Source organism: Strongylocentrotus purpuratus, unplaced genomic scaffold, assembly GCF_000002235.5.
Source record: "Strongylocentrotus purpuratus isolate Spur 01 unplaced genomic scaffold, Spur_5.0 spur5_scaffold_1, whole genome shotgun sequence".
NCBI classification, from domain to species: domain Eukaryota; kingdom Metazoa; phylum Echinodermata; class Echinoidea; order Camarodonta; family Strongylocentrotidae; genus Strongylocentrotus; species Strongylocentrotus purpuratus.
In genome coordinates this window covers 34105542-34124547 of record NW_022145594.1, presented here as the reverse complement: position 1 = coordinate 34124547, position 19006 = coordinate 34105542, and the positions used below count along the sequence as shown (strand labels likewise).

The 19006-nt window shown below is 38.1% G+C and overlaps 2 protein-coding genes across 2 annotated transcripts; both read left to right on the top strand.

Annotated features, from left to right (window-relative positions):
• The first annotated feature begins 1419 nt into the window (after nucleotides 1-1419).
• Nucleotides 1420-2768, top strand: LOC115921335. Its single transcript, XM_030978716.1, has 2 exons — nucleotides 1420-1565; nucleotides 2423-2768. Exons 1-2 carry the CDS (start codon nucleotides 1453-1455, stop codon nucleotides 2766-2768), a joined length of 459 nt encoding a protein of 152 aa, XP_030834576.1. The 5' UTR covers nucleotides 1420-1452.
• A 1386-nt stretch (nucleotides 2769-4154) lies between these two features.
• On the top strand, nucleotides 4155-18394 carry LOC100892805. Its single transcript, XM_030978715.1, has 6 exons — nucleotides 4155-4268; nucleotides 4719-5008; nucleotides 5981-6092; nucleotides 11195-11484; nucleotides 13566-15247; nucleotides 18233-18394. Exons 2-6 carry the CDS (start codon nucleotides 4732-4734, stop codon nucleotides 18392-18394), a joined length of 2523 nt encoding a protein of 840 aa, XP_030834575.1. The 5' UTR covers nucleotides 4155-4268; nucleotides 4719-4731.
• Nucleotides 18395-19006: the final 612 nt, after the last annotated feature.

Sequence of the window (19006 nt, the reverse complement as noted above, 5' to 3'; positions counted from 1 at the left end):
ATGACCTGAGGCTGGGAGCAGGGCTGTGTGGCATGGAAGGGGTTACTAGAAATAGGCACAGGCTTTCATTGTCTGGAATTTGTCAGTGAAGTTAAAAGAGATTATTTAACCCTCTACTCTCCCTCGGGTTAATACCCATTAGGGATATGAGTAGTATTTTGTATTGTATTTTGTATTTGTATTTATTAACATTTATTTCCTTCTCAACTGCACAATATAAAACACAATGTATATATATACATGATATATGTAACAATTATTTCAACATAGAGTATACAGTAATTAATTCAGATACGGAAGGAGGCGAAAATCCGGAAAGCGTAGCTTGAGTTGGGAACGCCCATAATAAATTAACACAGTTACCGAAAGAACATTATAGATATTATTATGAAAATTACATTTCTTGTATTTCTTGTAGTAGAGTGGATGTTTGAGGGTAAATGGGTTAAATGGAAATAGAATAATAGTTGTCCTTCTACCCTCGAAAGAGGGCCTGCTTAAAGTGCCATTTCGTCACAATAATTATTAAGAAAAGGGATGGACGAAAACAAAACATACAGACGGCCTATTGATGTAGGGGCTCACTATGTATATAACAACTATTTTGGGGGTTCTTCATATGGTCAAAAATATGGTCAAACTATATATCAATTTAAAGCTCTTTATGAGAGAAATCAACTGATGAAAAGATGATTGATATTGGATATTATATTATTAAGTAATGGCTTGTCAAAGATACTCATCTCCTATGGGTCTTCTGCCACACTTCTTGGAAGATAATTAACTATGATCTGTAGCTGACATTAATCTTCATCATCAGGCTATTAAAAATATCCTACTTAAAACAAAATGCAGCTTTTGATATAAGGAATGCAGTGACCAAGGTATTGCAATAGAAAGTCCCTAGTAGAGGCTATCACTTTTAAATTCTGCCTTGCCAGAAAGGAGACCAAAAAAAAGGAACACCTCACTACGGGGTATTATGTGACTGGCAACCCATCTCCAAGTGATGTTTGTCGATACAGTAACTATCTTCTTCCAGACTGCTACGCTTATCTTATGCAAGTTCTCCGGAGATCTCTGCATATGGTGCAGTACATGATCTATGCTCATTTTGCGCTGTGGAAGAATCCCGGGCGTCTTGATTGATGACGACACAAAATCACAAAATCACCTTTTGCTGTCCAAATATAAAATTTCTTGAATATGAATCCTGCGATCGAGGCTCATATTCTTGGCTGGTCCCAGTCATTTTTGCCAAAGGCCGGTTTAAGGAGGCGGCAGCAGCAAAAAGGTTTACAGCATTGAAAGCTAAAAAATAACACTTATGCTATGATACAGGATCTTTATTCCCTCTGTTTTATGTACATAATGTATTTATTTCTAAATATTTTTTTCAGGTATTTGTTTCCTATGTCATCACCATTTTCTAGAGGACTATAATTCTGTCAAATGAGAAGGACATCTTACACCATGGATGGATTCTGCCTTCTCTACCTGCTCCTGATCCTCTTGATGAGATCTGGTGACGTTGAAACCAATCCAGGTCCTAACACTGCAGAAAGGTATGCATACTAGTAACCTTTGGGAATAGATGATAAAGTTGAGTTCAGGTCCAGCAATTGTCTTACGAAAGATACTGTGGAAGCGATTGGAAATGTTGATCATGTAGTGCATGTATTGGTGTATACTCTGAGGGTAAGGAGTTGTCAAAATGATAAATTTGCCCAGAAAAAAGTCGCATGCACTGGACACAGAAATGTTCATATAAGACTACACAAAAATGTTGCATGAAATTGTATTCCACAATAAATTACTTGTCATATTTCAAATGTGAGGGTATTTGAAGAGCCATCTTTTTCATGGAACTTTTTTTTCTAAGATACTCACCAACATAAAAAGAATGAACAAGCTAAACAAATTATTTTCACCTTTCCCAGAACTCAACCTTCTTATCAATGTGACACTTAAAATTACCATATTATCAAAGAAATTCAGTGATTACAAAATATGCAAGATACAGATAATAATTATGATGATGATGATGGTCATCATCATCATCATCAATTCTATGTACCGGTAAACATTATTATTATTAGAAGTAGGAGTAATCCTTTTCTTCTTCCTCTTATTATTATTATTATTATCATCATCATTATCATTATTGTATTTACTGCCACACTCTACATCTTTTGGAATGATTACCCTTGCCAGAACGATACCGTCCTCGCCTGCAATTTGGGGCAATATGTCTCAAATGTTCAATAATTTCATAGGCAATTTTTATTCTCATATCCCCAGGCTGTTATAATGCAAGCTGGGGCATATAATACAAATTGTTTAGTGTTTAGCTTCTCAGCCAAAAGGATGTTCTCTAACTAATATCCTATCATTCCCAATTGATTTATTATTCATTTTACAGTACTGTCAGTGACATGGAGTTCCTGAAGCTGGCCCAGGATATCCAACCATCTTACTACGATGCTGTAGGGACATCTCTAGGGTTCTCCTATGCTCAGCTAGAGAACATCCTGATTCAGAAGTCAAATAGCCATACCCATGCATTTTTTGACGTATTCATGAAATGGAATGTCGTGCAGCAACGTCCACACTTAAACAAACGACAGCTTTTGGCAGACAAACTACGAGAGATTGGCTTGGAAGGCCTATCGGACAGATTGCTCAATGAATCTCCATTTCCAAATTACAGCACAGGTAAACAGATACCAATTCTTGCTACACCACAAGATATAGAAAACCATGCATAAACGTGAAGTCAGTTTTTACTAAAGAGATAATGAATGCTCTATTTTTTATACATTTGCCACAATTTACAGCTTGTGTCAAATTTTAGCAGGCCCCATGCATGTTTTTTTAATAATTTACTTATTTAACTTTGTTTATCCTAGATATTTTCTGGACACCAATATATAGTACAAGTACTCTGAGTGACAGCAGAATTCAATTCATGTCAGCTTTCTCTACTTGCACATGTTCTACAAACAAATTAAATTTATTTGCATCATTCCATTATGTTAACTGTATTTATGCATTCGCCCATCAAAAAGGGTGCCATAGATAATATGTTTTAGGGTTGTCTGACCGTACGTTCCCCTTCTTTGTTATTGCGATATCTCAAGAACCCCTTGAGATATGTACTTCAAACTTGGTGATAGTATGAATCACAATAAGAACATGAGCAAGTAGGCCAAAGGTCATAGAGGTCAGTTTAAGAAGTTACAGGTATTAGCCTCCTTATCGCGATATCTCAATGACAACTAGAGGTATCAACTTTCAAGGTTATGATAATACCACCTTAGGAAAATGATCTGAATAGGTCTGGGGGAAAGTAGGTCAAAGGTCAAGGAGATCAATTATGAAATTGCATGTTTAGCCTCGTTATAGAGATATTTCAGGAACCACTAAATGTATGAGCTTCAAACTTGGAGATAGTATTTATCGGTCACCACAGGAAGACAATCTGTCATAGTGGTCAAGTTTTTAAAATTACAGGTTTTAGCCTCATATTTCAAGAACCACTTCGGGTACGACTTTCAAATTTAGTGTTAGTGTCCATCACCAAAGTCAGATGATTATAGATTTTGGGATAAGTAGATCAAAGGCTAATTCATGGAGGTTAAATTTAATGAATTTCTAGGGTTTTAGTCCCATCATCACAATGTCTGGAGAACAATTGGAGCCATGAATTTCAAATTTGGTGTATATCCATCACCATAGTGAGGCAAACTTATTATATTTTGGGTTCGGAAGGTCAAAGGTCAGCAAGTCAATATACATGACAAAATTATCACCATATCAATAACTATTTTAGTGATTTTAGCTAGAAACGTAAAAGAAAAAAACCTTGTATCTACATCTACATGAGGTATGCGTCACCGTTGGAAAAATTATTCCAGTCATATTTATCTACAAGTACATGAATACACAAGTTACTCAGATTTTAAATGCCCTTTAAATTAAATGAAGTCATAAACATTCAGACAAACATGTAGGACTTTTTGTCTTTGAGTACATGCACCTAGTCGTAGGTGACACTATTAGCCTCAGGCCTTTACAATCCTTTCAGATATACCTTGTAAAGATCAAACTATGTTTACTTATATCACGTGAATATGGATTATCTATGTATTATTAGGAGGGCCATCAAGACTGTCAGAATCACAGACCAAACCTCCTTCAGCTGAAACGCAGACCAAACCATTTTCTCCTGAACTGGTTAAGCAGCGTGCAAAGGATTTCAAGTCCAGGTACAGGTCAACTGTATGTAATTATGATGATTCTGATGATGATTCTGATGAAGACTCTGTTAATGATTCTGATTCTGACGAGGATGATGATGATGTAAACATTTTTATTATTACTATTAAAAGTAGTAGGGATCCTTTTCTTCTTATATTATTATTATTACTATCACTATCATTATTATCGCCATCATTATTGTATTTACTGCCAGACTCTGCTTTATTTGGAATGATTACCCTTGCCAGAAAAATACCGCCCTCAGATCACCTGCAACTTGGGCAATTTGTTTCAAATGTTAATATCATAGGCAATGTTCTGATATCCCCAGGCTGTTATATTGCACAGCCGAGCACATAATACAAATTTGTAAGTGTCACTTGATAGCTTCTCAGCCAAAAAGATGTTCTCTAACTAATATCCTATCATTCCCAATTGATTTATTATTCATTTTACAGTACTGTCAGTGACATGGAGTTCCTGAAACTGGCCCATGCTATCGCTCCATCTTACTACAACGCTGTAGGGATATCTCTAGGGTTCTCCTATGCTCAACTACAGGCAATCCTGGTTGAGAATTTGAAGAACTACATCAATGCGTTACTGGATGTGTTTATGAAATGGAATGTCGTGCAGCAACCTCCACACTCAAATAAACGACAGCTTTTGGCAGACAAACTTCGAGAGATTGACTTAGATGGCCTATCGGACAGATTACTCAATGAACCTCTATTTCCAATCACCACAGGTAAATTACAGCAATACTAGTAGGCCAAAGGTCATAGAGGTCAGTTTAAGAAGTTACAGGTATTAGCCTCCTTATCGCGATATCTCAATGACAACTAGAGGTATCAACTTTCAAGGTTATGATAATACCACCTTAGGAAAATGATCTGAATAGGTCTGGGGGAAAGTAGGTCAAAGGTCAAGGAGATCAATTATGAAATTGCATGTTTAGCCTCGTTATAGAGATATTTCAGGAACCACTAAATGTATGAGCTTCAAACTTGGAGATAGTATTTATCGGTCACCACAGGAAGACAATCTGTCATAGTGGTCAAGTTTTTAAAATTACAGGTTTTAGCCTCATATTTCAAGAACCACTTCGGGTACGACTTTCAAATTTAGTGTTAGTGTCCATCACCAAAGTCAGATGATTATAGATTTTGGGATAAGTAGATCAAAGGCTAATTCATGGAGGTTAAATTTAATGAATTTCTAGGGTTTTAGTCCCATCATCACAATGTCTGGAGAACAATTGGAGCCATGAATTTCAAATTTGGTGTATATCCATCACCATAGTGAGGCAAACTTATTATATTTTGGGTTCGGAAGGTCAAAGGTCAGCAAGTCAATATACATGACAAAATTATCACCATATCAATAACTATTTTAGTGATTTTAGCTAGAAACATAAAAGAAAAAAACCTTGTATCTACATCTACATGAGGTATGCGTCACCGTTGGAAAAATTATTCCAGTCATATTTATCTACAAGTACATGAATACACAAGTTACTCAGATTTTAAATGCCCTTTAAATTAAATGAAGTCATAAACATTCAGACAAACATGTAGGACTTTTTGTCTTTGAGTACATGCACCTAGTCGTAGGTGACACTATTAGCCTCAGGCCTTTACAATCCTTTCAGATATACCTTGTAAAGATCAAACTATGTTTACTTATATCACGTGAATATGGATTATCTATGTATTATTAGGAGGGCCATCAAGACTGTCAGAATCACAGACCAAACCTCCTTCAGCTGAAACGCAGACCAAACCATTTTCTCCTGAACTGGTTAAGCAGCGTGCAAAGGATTTCAAGTCCAGGTACAGGTCAACTGTCTGTAATTATGATGATTCTGATGATGATTCTGATGAAGACTCTGTTAATGATTCTGATTCTGACGAGGATGATGATGATGTAAACATTTTTATTATTACTATTAAAAGTAGTAGGGATCCTTTTCTTCTTATATTATTATTATTACTATCACTATCATTATTATCGCCATCATTATTGTATTTACTGCCAGACTCTGCTTTATTTGGAATGATTACCCTTGCCAGAAAAATACCGCCCTCAGATCACCTGCTTCCTTTTTGGGGGCCACCTCCTATTTTTTTTTTTTTTTTTATTATTATTTTTTTTTTTTTTGAAAGAAAAAAAACATGAAAAGCACTGCTAAAATGTATTTCTGATTTTAAAAAAGAAAAAAAAAAATTGTCGGCCGCCATCTTGAAAAATAGCCTGAATGTCAAGAAAAATGTACGGAGCGGCCATTTTGAAAGAAAATAAAAATAAAAAAAAAGGGCCTCCTCCTTCCCATTTTTCGAAAAAACAGGAAGCTAAACATGTTTTTTTTTTAATTTGGCCTTATATAAAAATTTAAAAAACGATCCAACTGTACCGGTAGTTATTCTTTAAGCCACTGGAACTGCGTAGAGTTCCGTAGTGTGGCGTACCGACTACGCAGAAATTAGGCTGCGTATTAATGGGGAAATAGTCCCTGCGTAGGTTATGCGTAGGCTGGCGAAAAAAATTAAACAGGTTGAATTGTTTTCGTTCATCTTGCGTACCCCTTTCCGTCCCTCAGCATATAGTAACGTAGGCCAGCGTAGTTGTTACGCAACACTACGCAACTCTACGTATTGACCCCACGCCAATTAGTGACCCGCAAGTGTCACAAATAAAGTATTAAAAATATGCTCATCTGACCCTATACGCCTAAAACCCCCGAGCTTTCGGGGGTTTATGGCCCCTTGAAACCCGTGGACCCCACGCCTATATTATATATACACTCAACTCGCTGCGATCTGATCTCTCCCCCCCCCCCAACTTTGAAAAACGTAACCCCCGAGCTTTTGGGGGTTTATGGCCCCTTGAAACCCGTGGACCCCACGCCTATATTATATATACACTCAACTCAGGACCCGCGGAAATCCGCGGGATTCTAGAGGGGGTGCGCAGGCAAAAAATTAAGTTTTTTATTTCGGGGGCTCCATTTTAAATTTTAGGGAAATTTTCGGGGGCTCTTTTTTCTGGGGCTACTTTTTCATTAATTCATATAAGGATAGGCCTACACTTTGTTGAGATTTGTTTAGTAGGCTATTAGGTTTCAGGCTTCCTACTTCATAATTGCCTATTTAAAAAAAAAAACATTTTTCTAGTTCAATAACTAAGTTTTCATGCATTGATTTGATGCAAGAACTGTAACATAATAGACCCTAGATTGTGATTATTTCTGACCATGAATTTCGATAATCATTTTTCAAAGTAAAATTTTCACAGGAAAATCAAACAGTCTTTTAAAAACGTAGACATTAGAGTCTAGTAATACTTTTACTAATTCTAAGCTCAGGTTTCGTAAATCTATTCACGAAACTATATTGAAATCGCGGCAATAATGATGCAAACCAACAGATAACAATTTCAAAGTGTCAAATCTCTTCGACTCGAATTCAACTCACACACTTTCAACTGCAACTCAGCTCATCTCTCACACACACTACACAGTGGCAATGCACTGTCAGTTACGGTGATTTTGTCTGATTTTCTTTACTTTGAAGAAATGATTATCAAAATTACGTAAACATGGCGAGAACATCACAAAATAGGCTTTAATTTCATACCTCTATTTATGGAAACTTTATAATATTGCAGCAATCGTGAATTCGTGATGGAAATTGATGGTTGCAGTTTCGCGATGTTTAGTGGTTCATGGTCTAGATTCAGCTTCTACCGAAACAAAATCGACCGCCAAAAACTCGAGCCCTACGCTCCGTCTCGATCTCGCAACTGCGAAAATGTACGTGTTTTGGCGTACTTGCGTGCGACACGGTAAGCCAGGTAAGGTATGGAATATGGTTCGAGTTTTTTTTACGACCGATTTTTGTGTATACAATTTTATACGGATAGTCATCGGTCGTGTGTCTACGGATGCAATGTTGAATATCCATGAGGTATCTCTGTCGTCACGCATATCCTGCATTATGCATGTCGCGTCTGTTTTCGCCCTGGACGTCGACAGGGAGGAGGACCTCGGGCGGAGTATAGCCAATTCGATAGAGTGGACTCTCCCGCGGACGATGGCACCGGGCACGGGTACCCGGAGGGTAGGGTTCAGGAGGAGATAGCCGCACCAACTTGGGTCGGCGATCTCATTAAAAAACAATAGAATACAAAGGCTCGCGGAGACGTCGCGCCCCCCGCGGAGCCTTAGCGTATTACTTATATAGAGATTATTATCATTACTAGCAGGACCCGCGGAAATCCGCGGGATCCTAGAGGGGGCGGGGGGTGTAAATAGATATATAGAGACTGTCTAAATTAAAACCACCAAGAACTTTATTTGCCATTCAGGCCATTAAGAAATATACATGTTAAGCGTCCCCGCCCGCTTCCTTTTTGGGGGCCGCCTCCTATTTTTTTTTTTTTTTTTTTTTTTTGAAAGAAAAAAAACATGAAAAGCTATGCTAAAATGTATTTCTGATTTTAAAAAAGAAAAAAAAAAAATTGTCGGCCGCCATCTTGAAAAATAGCCCGAATGTCAGGGAAAATGTACGGAGCGGCCATTTTGAAAGAAAAAAAAAAAAAAAAGCGCCTCCTCCTTCCCATTTTTCAAAAAAACAGGACGCTATAAGCATGTTTTTTTTTAATTTGGCCTTATATTAAATTTTAAAAAACAATCCAACTGTACCGGTAGTTATTCTTTAAGCCACTGGAACTGCGTAGAGTTCCGTAGTGTGGCGTACCGACTACGCAGAAATTAGGCTGCGTATTAATGGGAAAATAGTCCCTGCGCAGGTTATGCGTAGGCTGGCGTACAGGTTTGCTTATGGTTGCTTACTGTGTGGAAAGCTTTTACTGCTTAGTCAATCTGGGGTAGGGTAGCGTACTGTTGCGTAAAAAGGCGTAATTTCTGCGTCAAGTTTCTACGCCGAAAGTACGCAAAAAAAATTAAACATGTTGAATTGTTTTCGTTCACCTTGCGTACCCCTTTCCGTCCCTCAGCATATAGTAACGTAGGCCAGCGTAGTTGGTACGCAACACTACGCAACTCTACGTATTGACCCCACGCCAATTAGTGACTCGCAAGTGTCACAAATAAAGTATTAAAAATATGCTCATCTGACCCTAATTAAACGCCTAAAACCCCCGAGCTTTCGGGGGTTAATGGCCCCTTGAAACCCGTGGACCCCACGCCTATATTATATATACACTCAACTCGCTGCGATCTGATCTCTCCCCCCCCCCCCCCCAACTTTGAAGAACGTAACCTCCGAGCTTTTGGGGGTTTATGGCCCCTTGAAACCCGTGGACCCCACGCCTATATTATATATACATGCAACTCAGGACCCGTGGAAATCTGCGGGATTCTAGAGGGGGGCGCAGGCAAAAAATTAAGTTTTTCATTTCAGGGGCTCCATTTCAAATTTTTGGGAAATTTTCGGGGGCTCTTTTTTCTGGGGCTACTTTTTCATTAATTCATATAAGGATAGGCCTACACTTTGTTGAGATTTGTTTAGTAGGCTATTAGGTTTCAGGCTTCCTACTTCATAATTGCCTATTTAAAAAAAACAACATTTTATTAGTTCAGTAACTAAGTTTTCATGCATTGATTTGATGCAAGAACTGTAACATAATAGACCCTAGATTGTGATTATTTCTGACCATGAATTTCGATAATCATTTTTCAAAGTAAAATTTTCACAGGAAAATCAAACAGTCTTTTAAAAACGTAGACATTAGAGTCTAGTAATACTTTTACTAATTCTAAGCTCAGGTTTCGTAAATCTATTCACGAAACTATATTGAAATCGCGGCAATAATGATGCAAACCAACAGATAACAATTTCAAAGTGTCAAATCTCTTCGACTCGAATTCAACTCGCACACTTTCAACTGCAACTCAGCTCATCTCACACACACTACACAGTGGCAATGCACTGTCAGTTACGGTGATTTTGTCTGATTTTCTTTACTTTGAAGAAATGATTATCAAAATTACGTAAACATGGCGAGAACATCACAAAATAGGCTTTAATTTCATACCTCTATTTATGGAAACTTTATAATATTGCAGCAATCGTGAATTCGTGATGGAAATTGATTGCAGTTTCGCGATGTTTAGTGGTTCATGGTCTAGATTCAGCTTCTACCGAAACAAAATCGACCGCCAAAAACTCGAGCCCTACGCTCCATCTCGATCTCGCAACTGCGAAAATGTACGTGTTTTGGCGTACTTGCGTGCGACATGGTAAGCCAGGTAAGGTATGGAATATGGTTCGAGTTTTTTTTACGACCGATTTTTGTGTATACAATTTTATACGGATAGTCATCGGTCGTGTGTCTACGGATGCAATGTTGAATATCCATGAGGTATCTCTGTCGTCACGCATATCCTGCATTATGCATGTCGCGTCTGTTTTCGCCCTGGACGTCGACACGGAGGAGGACCTCGGGCGGAGCATAGCCAATTCGATAGAGTAGACTCTCCCGCGGACGATGGCACCGGGCACGGGTACCCCGAGGGGAGGGTTCAGGAGGAGATAGCCGCACCAACTTGGGTCGGCGATCTCATTAAAAAACAATAGAATACAAAGGCCGGCGGAGACGTCATGCCCCCCCGCGGAGCCTTAGCGTATTACTATTATAGATTATCGACATCATTATTGTAATACTGCCAGACTCTGCTTTATTTGGAATGATTGCCCTTGCCAGAAAAATACCGCCCTCACCTGCAACTTGGGGCAATTTGTTTCAAATGTCATTATCACTGGCAATGTATTCTGATATCCCCAGGACGTTATATTGCAAGCTGGAGCACATAATACCAATTTGTAACTGTCACTTGATAGCTTCGCAGCCAATAAGATGTTCTCTAACTAATATCCTATCATTCCCAATTGATTTATTATTCATTTTTCAGTTCTGTCAGTGAAATGGAGTTCCTGAAGCTGGCCCGGGATATCGATCCATCTTACTACTACGATGTAGGGATATCTCTACGGTTCTCCCATGCTGAGCTAAAGGCAAACCTGATTGAGAATTTGAAGAACTTCAAAAATGCCTTACTTGATGTCTTTATGAAATGGAATGTCAAGCAGCAACCTCCACACTCAAACAAACGACAGCTTTTGGCAGACAAACTTCGAGAGATTGACTTGGGTGGCTTATCAGACAGATTACTCAATGGACCTCCAATTCCGAACAGGACAGGTAAATTAACAGATACTTTTTCTTGATGAACCAGAAATATATGCATGAAAGTAAGATTTTACCATGGATTTTACAATTTACAGATGTGTCAATTTTTATCAGGCCTCATGCAGGTATTTATGATTTACTCATGTAACTTTTTAAAGCCTAGAAGTTGTCTGGACACCAATGTAGGACATCTAGTTGGAGTGACAGTAGATAAAAAATAGTATTTTTGCTTTTTGTACGTTCATATGTAGGCTTTGAGTAAGTAGGTCAAAGGTCATAGAGGTGAGTTCATGAAATTTCATGTATTAGCCGCGTTATCCTGATATCTCAATAACCACTAGAGACATAACCTTCAAACTTTGTGGTAGTATGTATCACAATAGGGAGATGTTTTGAGTAGACTTTGAGCAAGTAGGTCAAAGGTCATAGAGGTCAATTTACGAAGTTACAGGTATTAGCCTCCTTATCGCGATATCTCAATGACCACTAGAGGTATTGACTTCTAAGGTTATGATATATATATCACCATAGGAAGATGATCTGAATAGGTCTGGGGGAAAGTAGGTCAAAGGTCAAGGAGATCAATTCTGAAATTAAAGGATTTAGCCTCATATGTCAAGAACCACTTGAGGTACGACCTTCAAATTTAGTGTTAGCGTGCATCACCAAATTATCTATGTATTATTATGTATTATTAGGAGGGCCATCAAGACTGTTAGAATCACAGACCAAACCTCCTTCAGCTGAAACTCAGACCAAACCATTTTCTTCTGAACTGGTTAAGCAGTGTGCAAAGGATTTCAAGTCCAGGTACAGGTCAACTGTCTGTAATTATGATGATTGTGATGATGATTGTGATGATGGTTCTGAAGATGATGATGAAAATGATAATAGTAATAATCATTATCATCATCATCATCATCATCAATTCTAGTAATAATAGTATTATTAGTATTATTATTAAAAGTAGTAGGGATCCTTCTCTTCTTATATTATTATTATTACTATTATCATTACTATCGACATAATTATTGTAATACTGCCAGACTCTGCTTTATTTGGAGTGATTACCCTTGCCATAAAAATACCGCCTCACCTGCAACTTGGGGCAATTTGTTTCAAATGGTATTATGACCGGCAAGGTATTCTGATATCCCCAGGCCGTTATATTGCAAGCTGGAGCACATAATACAAATTTGTAAGTGTCACTTGATGGCTTCGCAGCCAATAAGATGTTCTCTAACTAATTTCCTATCACTCCAAATTGATTTATTATTCATTTTACAGTACTGTCGGTGACATGGAGTTCCTGAAGCTGGCCCAGGATATCCATTCATCTTACTACATGGCTGTGGGGATATCTCTAGGGCTCTCCTATGCTCAGCTAGAGAACATCCTAAATGAGAAGTCGAATAACTATCCCAATGCATTTGTTGACGTATTCAAGAAATGGAATATCATGCAGCAACCTCCACACTCAAACAAACGAAAGCTTTTGGCAGACATACTACGAGAGATTGACTTGGAAGGCCTATCGGACAGATTGCTCAATGAACCTTTATTTCCAATCAGCACAGGTAAACAGAAATACTAATTCTTGTTACATCAGAAGACACAGAAAACCATGTATAAAAGTATATTCAGTTTTTACCAAAGAGATAGTGAGTGTTCTGTGTTCTATACATTTGCCACAATTTTCAGAAGTGTCAAATTCTCTCAGGCCCCATGCATGTTTTTATAATTTACTCATGTTACTTTTAAAGCCTAGAAGTTTTCTGGACACCAATGTAGGACATCTGGTGACAGCAGAATAAAAAAAATATATATGTTGGCTTTCTGTATGTGTACATGTTCTACAATTAAAATATTTTATTCTTTTGCATCATTCCATCATGTAATTATGCATCTTTTGTTTGCGGATTATCTGACAGTCTGTCCTGCTCTTTTGTTATCGGATATCCCAAGCTGTTTTAGCTGGAAACATAAACAAAAAAACCTTGTAACTTTATGTGGTATGCATCACTGTAGGAAAAACTATGTTTCAAACTATGTTTACCTATATCATGTTAATATGGATTATCTATGTATTTTAGGAGGGCCATCAAGACTGCTCGAATCACAGACCAAACCACTTTCTTCTGAACTGGTTGAGCGGTGTGCACATGATTTCAAGTTCAAGTACAGGTTAACTTTCTGTAAGATCAGAGCTGATCCTCTCAATCCTGCTTCCATTGTGCCGTTTAAAGACATGTACACCAATCTCGTCTTACACAAAGAACATGGGACAGAGAAGCGAATGCTAGATTACAATGATATCCTTGATCTCAAAGTCAATGGAGAGTTCCCTAAGCGAATAATGGTTCAGGGAGAGGCAGGGACTGGAAAAACTACATTTTGTGCTAAGATTGCCTGGGACTGGATGGAAGGGAGGCAATTCAGTCACTTTGTATGGGTCTTGATTGTTCCTCTACGTGAATTCAAGCAACACACTATTGGCGAGATTGCAAAGTCTTATCTAGCCAAAAGCAATCCAGCAACGGTTTCTCAGATTACTGAGTATATCCGGTCAAATCCTGACAAGGTATTCATCGCGTTTGATGGGCTAGACGAAGTCAGTAGCAAAATCGTGAAGACTGAATCTTGTGAATCACAGCCTACTGATCAAATGCAACTTCAGCCATCACAGCTTAGTGTCACCTCCTCAGAGGCATGTGGAAGCTCATCTGAGACTGATGATATTGGACTTGTAGATATTCTTTGTTCAGATCAACTTGCCTCTTGCCCAGTCTTGGTGACCACTCGCCCATGGAGAGCAGTAGAGATTAGATCAGATGGTGATCTAATGAAGCATTACACATTCATTCATGTTGAGGGTTTCACCAGAGAGAGTTTGTCAGTTTACATTCACAAATACTTTCCAAAGAATGATGATAAAGCAAATCATCTTATCCAGTTCATCAGTGAGAATGATGTTATATCTTTACACATGGCCCACTATCCTATATATGTAGCCATGTTGTGTCATATGTGGAAAGAAGTTGACGAGCAAAGACTAAAGGAAATGAAATCACTGGAAACTTTTTCTGAGATATTCAAAGAAATGATTGCCTTTCTAAAAGAATATTATGCCCAGAAAAAGGTGAAGAAAGTAGGCAGCCCCTCACATATTGCCTATATGAAACAAATTGATAAGCTCCTCGAACCGATTGCCAACCAGGCCCTCAATGGTCTGCTAGAAAATACCTTGGTTTTCGGTGAAGACGATTTAGAAATATGCCTAGAATCCAAGGACACTGCCTGTCGGGTCGGGATTTTGTCTCAGGAGGACAGAATTACAGCTGACATGGATACACATGCAAGGAGTTCTCATGTGCAATTGCCAGTCTTCTTCCCTCACGAACTGTTTCAGGAGTACATGGCTGGAATCCATCTTGCTTCCCTGTATGAATCAGATCGTAATGAATTCAACAGGCTGATTGAGCAAGTATTGCTGCCAAGGAAGGAGGAGTTTAGGCATCTCCTGTACTTCACTGTGTCACAGAACAAAAGTATTGCAACCCATGTAGTGAAGTCTATGCTTCAGGGACTAAGCATGGACTTGTGGGACATAGAAGAAGAGTTACCTTTCATTGTTGATGTAGCCTTCGAGAGTCAGGACCCAGATGTAGCAGCCTTACTGAAGGAGAGGGTTTCATCAGATGAGACTAAGCTGACTATATCACCAAACATGACAGCACACACTGTAGCAGGTTATGCATTCATTGGACCAAATGTGGTAAGTTTGATTATAGTTTCAGAGCAAAATTAGTCCATTTATTTCTGTACACGTTCTTACTTTTATATCTTTTGCAATTATGGACGGGTGCATCTCGACTAGCACAAGTGCTATTATCTGGCCCCTTTGATCAACCAAAAGCTTTTCTTCTTAATATGTAAATATCATTGTATGAAATGTATTGCTGTTGGAAATAAATAAAATCAAAGAGGTTTGAACTAGTGCTGTAAAGTCACGGTTATTTTAAATTCCGTGTTCAGAGCTCCGAGTCAAAACCGGGCGGCTTTCGGTTAAACAAAAATTACTCAGTTTTGCTGAGGTCGCCACTGATTGAAAGTAAGAATAGTAGAATACCACGCGCCCAACTTGCACCAGGTATCAGACTTCTAGGTCCAACGCAATTTCCATTCATTGCACTCAACCACTCATCAGTACGGTGTGATGTTATCGCCACTCTGCTTGTAAACACCGCCCCTGACAGCTGAATACTACTGCTTGTCACTTGGTTGTTATTTCTTGTTCAGTTTGTAAATATCCAGATTTTGACTGAAAGTACAAACTATGTATTTCACCCAGAGCTTGCCAAATTTGTTTATTGTGCAAGATAACCTGGGGCATGAGCTGGAGCCATTGACCTCATTATGGTTTGGGTGCGTTACGTGGTCACGTGAGCCAGCGTTATTTTTAGAGGCTATTGATCGTACTATTGTGCATGTATTTCGAGCCTGGGAACTTAGTTTTACGAGTCCACTTCTCAATCTGCAATCTTGCAATTGATTGTTATCGTGTAGATTGAACATTACAAGTTGGAGCTGACTTATGATGACTATAATGTCCGCAAAATTTGATTTATTAGCTTCATAAACAAAGTGACACCCAGTCATTGTTCCAATGCATGCCTGCCATTAAAGTCTCTGTGTAACAAAACCGTCAATTTGAAAGCGGTTAGTGCCGTGGATGGTTGTTTACTGGAGGGCTTAATGTTTGACCACAGCACTAGTTTAAACAGTAATAATTTGGAAACTGGAACTGCAATTATAGAATGATATTCATGCATTGATGCCCGTATTTCTATGTCTTTGAGCAGATTAATAAAGCAACAATTAGGGCACATCACTATGAACATGACAGACAAAGAAAGCGGACAAAATATACAGTTCCTCACAAAGGAACATCCCTTCACTGCTATTATTTTAACAGGTGAATATGCATGTGACACCTGTTCTACACATTTTTACATAATAGCGGTGAAGGGATGTTTCGTTTGTCTACCCGAGGAACTGTATATTTTGTCCGCTTTCTTTGTCAGTCATGTTCATAGTGCATGTCATTACGCACGTATGGTTTTTCATATACTTTGCCCTATATGGCCTTGCATGCTAAAATATGTGAAGCATATAGTGTGATACATTGTAATGCAGGGAAATGCAGGATATAAAATGGCATCTAAAACGTCCCGCTTGAGAGATTTTAATAATTTAGCTATGAGATGCCCTGAGTTTGGCCACTCAGAACATAATTTCAAGATAAAGAAAAATTCAAAGGGGCAAAGATCAGTCTGAAAATCAATTTCATAGCCAATACGTGTTACAGTTGGGCAGGAACCCTGCATAATCCGAAATGTGACCTGCTCTCTATTTCGATTTACTCCAAATTTTCTCACTGAACATATACGGTGTATGATATCATTTTCATTGCGGTCAAACTAACCCTAACCCTCATTTTGACCTCATTGTCATCCACACCAATGTACTAGCAAGTCTAGCATATGCCATGCATTGTGACCTGATGCATAGCAAATTCATTTTTTAATGCCTCCGCTACAAAGTAACCGGAGGCAATATGTTTTCGGGTTGTCCTTCCGTCTGTTCGTTTGGTGTCACGAGTTCAAAGGTCAAAGGTCATAGGGCTCAATTATATATGTACAGTATGCAAAAATAGCTTGTGATCGCATTACCATTAGAACCGATCGACGGATTACCATCAAACTCAAGACATGTATGTATCGTGCAGAGCCAATGAACTGAGTAGATTTGGAGGTCAAAGGTCATGGGACTTATTATGTATGCAAAAATAGTTTGTGAACGCATTCTTATTAGAGAACTGACGGATGGATTGCTATCAAACTTAGGACATGTATGTATCTTACAGAGCCAATGAATTAATTTGATTTTAGGGTCATGAGGTCAAAGGGTCATAGATGTATATGAAAATTATTTTGTCATCACGATATTCTGAGAACCTTTTAATGGATTACAATCAAACTTTAATTTTAAAAATGCTTCTGTTTTGGTTTGTAAATCGCTCTATAGCATAATTTTTGACTGTGCACAGTCGAAGTCCCATCTAATTTTATTCCTAATTCATTTAAATAATTGCAGTATTCCTAAAATGATGATTTTCTAAAATCCGGTGGAATCGCCACTAAGGCTGTGTCTTGGCTTCTCTACTTGCCGATTGTATTGATTTCACATGATGTCTAGCTATTAAGCTCTTTGTTAAATGGTTTAGGAAGATCAGAGACATCACCATAATTGGCGGATAAAGTTATAAATGTCTTGTTGGTTTCGAGAAACGGGCCCCATGTTCCTATTAACATAAATGATTAAGGTTTAAGTTACAAGATGATATTTAAGAACATGCAAGAAAAACTAAAATAAGTAATCTCTTTTGAAGCTCTTTTGAAGCCTGTCCTTAGACTTCTCTCCTTTTATTTTTGTCTAAGGATTCTCTGTTTAGTAAATGGTAAACTGTGATGAGTTATTCATAAACTGACATAAAAGTAATAATTTGATATGAAATGTTATGACTTTAGTTCTCCAGTTTATAACTTTTTTTCATTTCATTTTCCCTCTTATTCTCTTCAGTTCTAGCAGTGCAATTAGGGCAACTATTCATGCAGCTTACACATGTATGCCTAATATCCAAGTGAACATCTATATATGCTGTATCACATCTCAGTAATCATTTTCTCATTTTATACAGGATGAACTCAATATTGAGAGAGATTGTGGACCTACCACGTCACTCCATGTGGCAGAGATGATATGCTCCATGCCATCCTTGAAGGAAGTTTTTCTACATTGTGCATTCCATCAGGATTTTTTTGCAACACTTGCAAGGAAAGGAAAAGAATCAAAGGTATAGTTGATCAACTTGATCCACAATAGACCATTTTCGTAATGTACCGTAATCAAATTAAATGCCCAAATCTTGGGAAAGTGCCTCGTTACAAAAGATTTCATTCACCTGTCACAAATAATTGTATTTCAGTAGTTGCAGAATTCAAATTGCAGACCCAACCGGGTTGTTAGGTAGGACAGGCGGCACAGGCCATAATGTTTGCTCTACAATTAATATATGCAATTTGCATTCTGTTGAAATTCAATTATTTTCAACAGTTGAATGAAATCTTTTGTAACGATCGAGGCAATTACAAAGATTTGAGCATTAAATTTGATTACATTACAAAAATTGCCTATTGTGATGCATTTGTGAGTGTTTCCAGGAAGCTGTAATGAATGGAGATACAATCTCGAAAGAATTTCCCGTGGGAAATATATTCAAGATTAACTTGGCTTAACAAAAAGAAGTGTTACCCTCTCAGCCATAAAATCCATCAACAACTGTCCTTATCAATGCACAGATGCCCTCTGGCATTCCAAATATAAAGAAATGTTACGGTAGGGGAAACAAAAGACGCTCAGTGCCACAGGATCTCCATTACAGCTTCCTGGTGTTTCATTTAATTTCATTCCA

Coding starts and splice junctions, on each gene's coding strand:
- LOC100892805 (XM_030978715.1), top strand. CDS start 4,732: ATGGAGTTCCTGAAACTGGCCCATGCTATCGCTCCATCTTACTACAAC. Junction 11,485..13,565: donor TCCAATTCCGAACAGGACAG/GTAAATTAACAG, acceptor TATGTATTTTAG/GAGGGCCATCAAGACTGCTC. Junction 15,248..18,232: donor CATTCATTGGACCAAATGTG/GTAAGTTTGATT, acceptor CATTTTATACAG/GATGAACTCAATATTGAGAG.
- LOC115921335 (XM_030978716.1), top strand. CDS start 1,453: ATGAGAAGGACATCTTACACCATGGATGGATTCTGCCTTCTCTACCTG. Junction 1,566..2,422: donor GGTCCTAACACTGCAGAAAG/GTATGCATACTA, acceptor TTCATTTTACAG/TACTGTCAGTGACATGGAGT.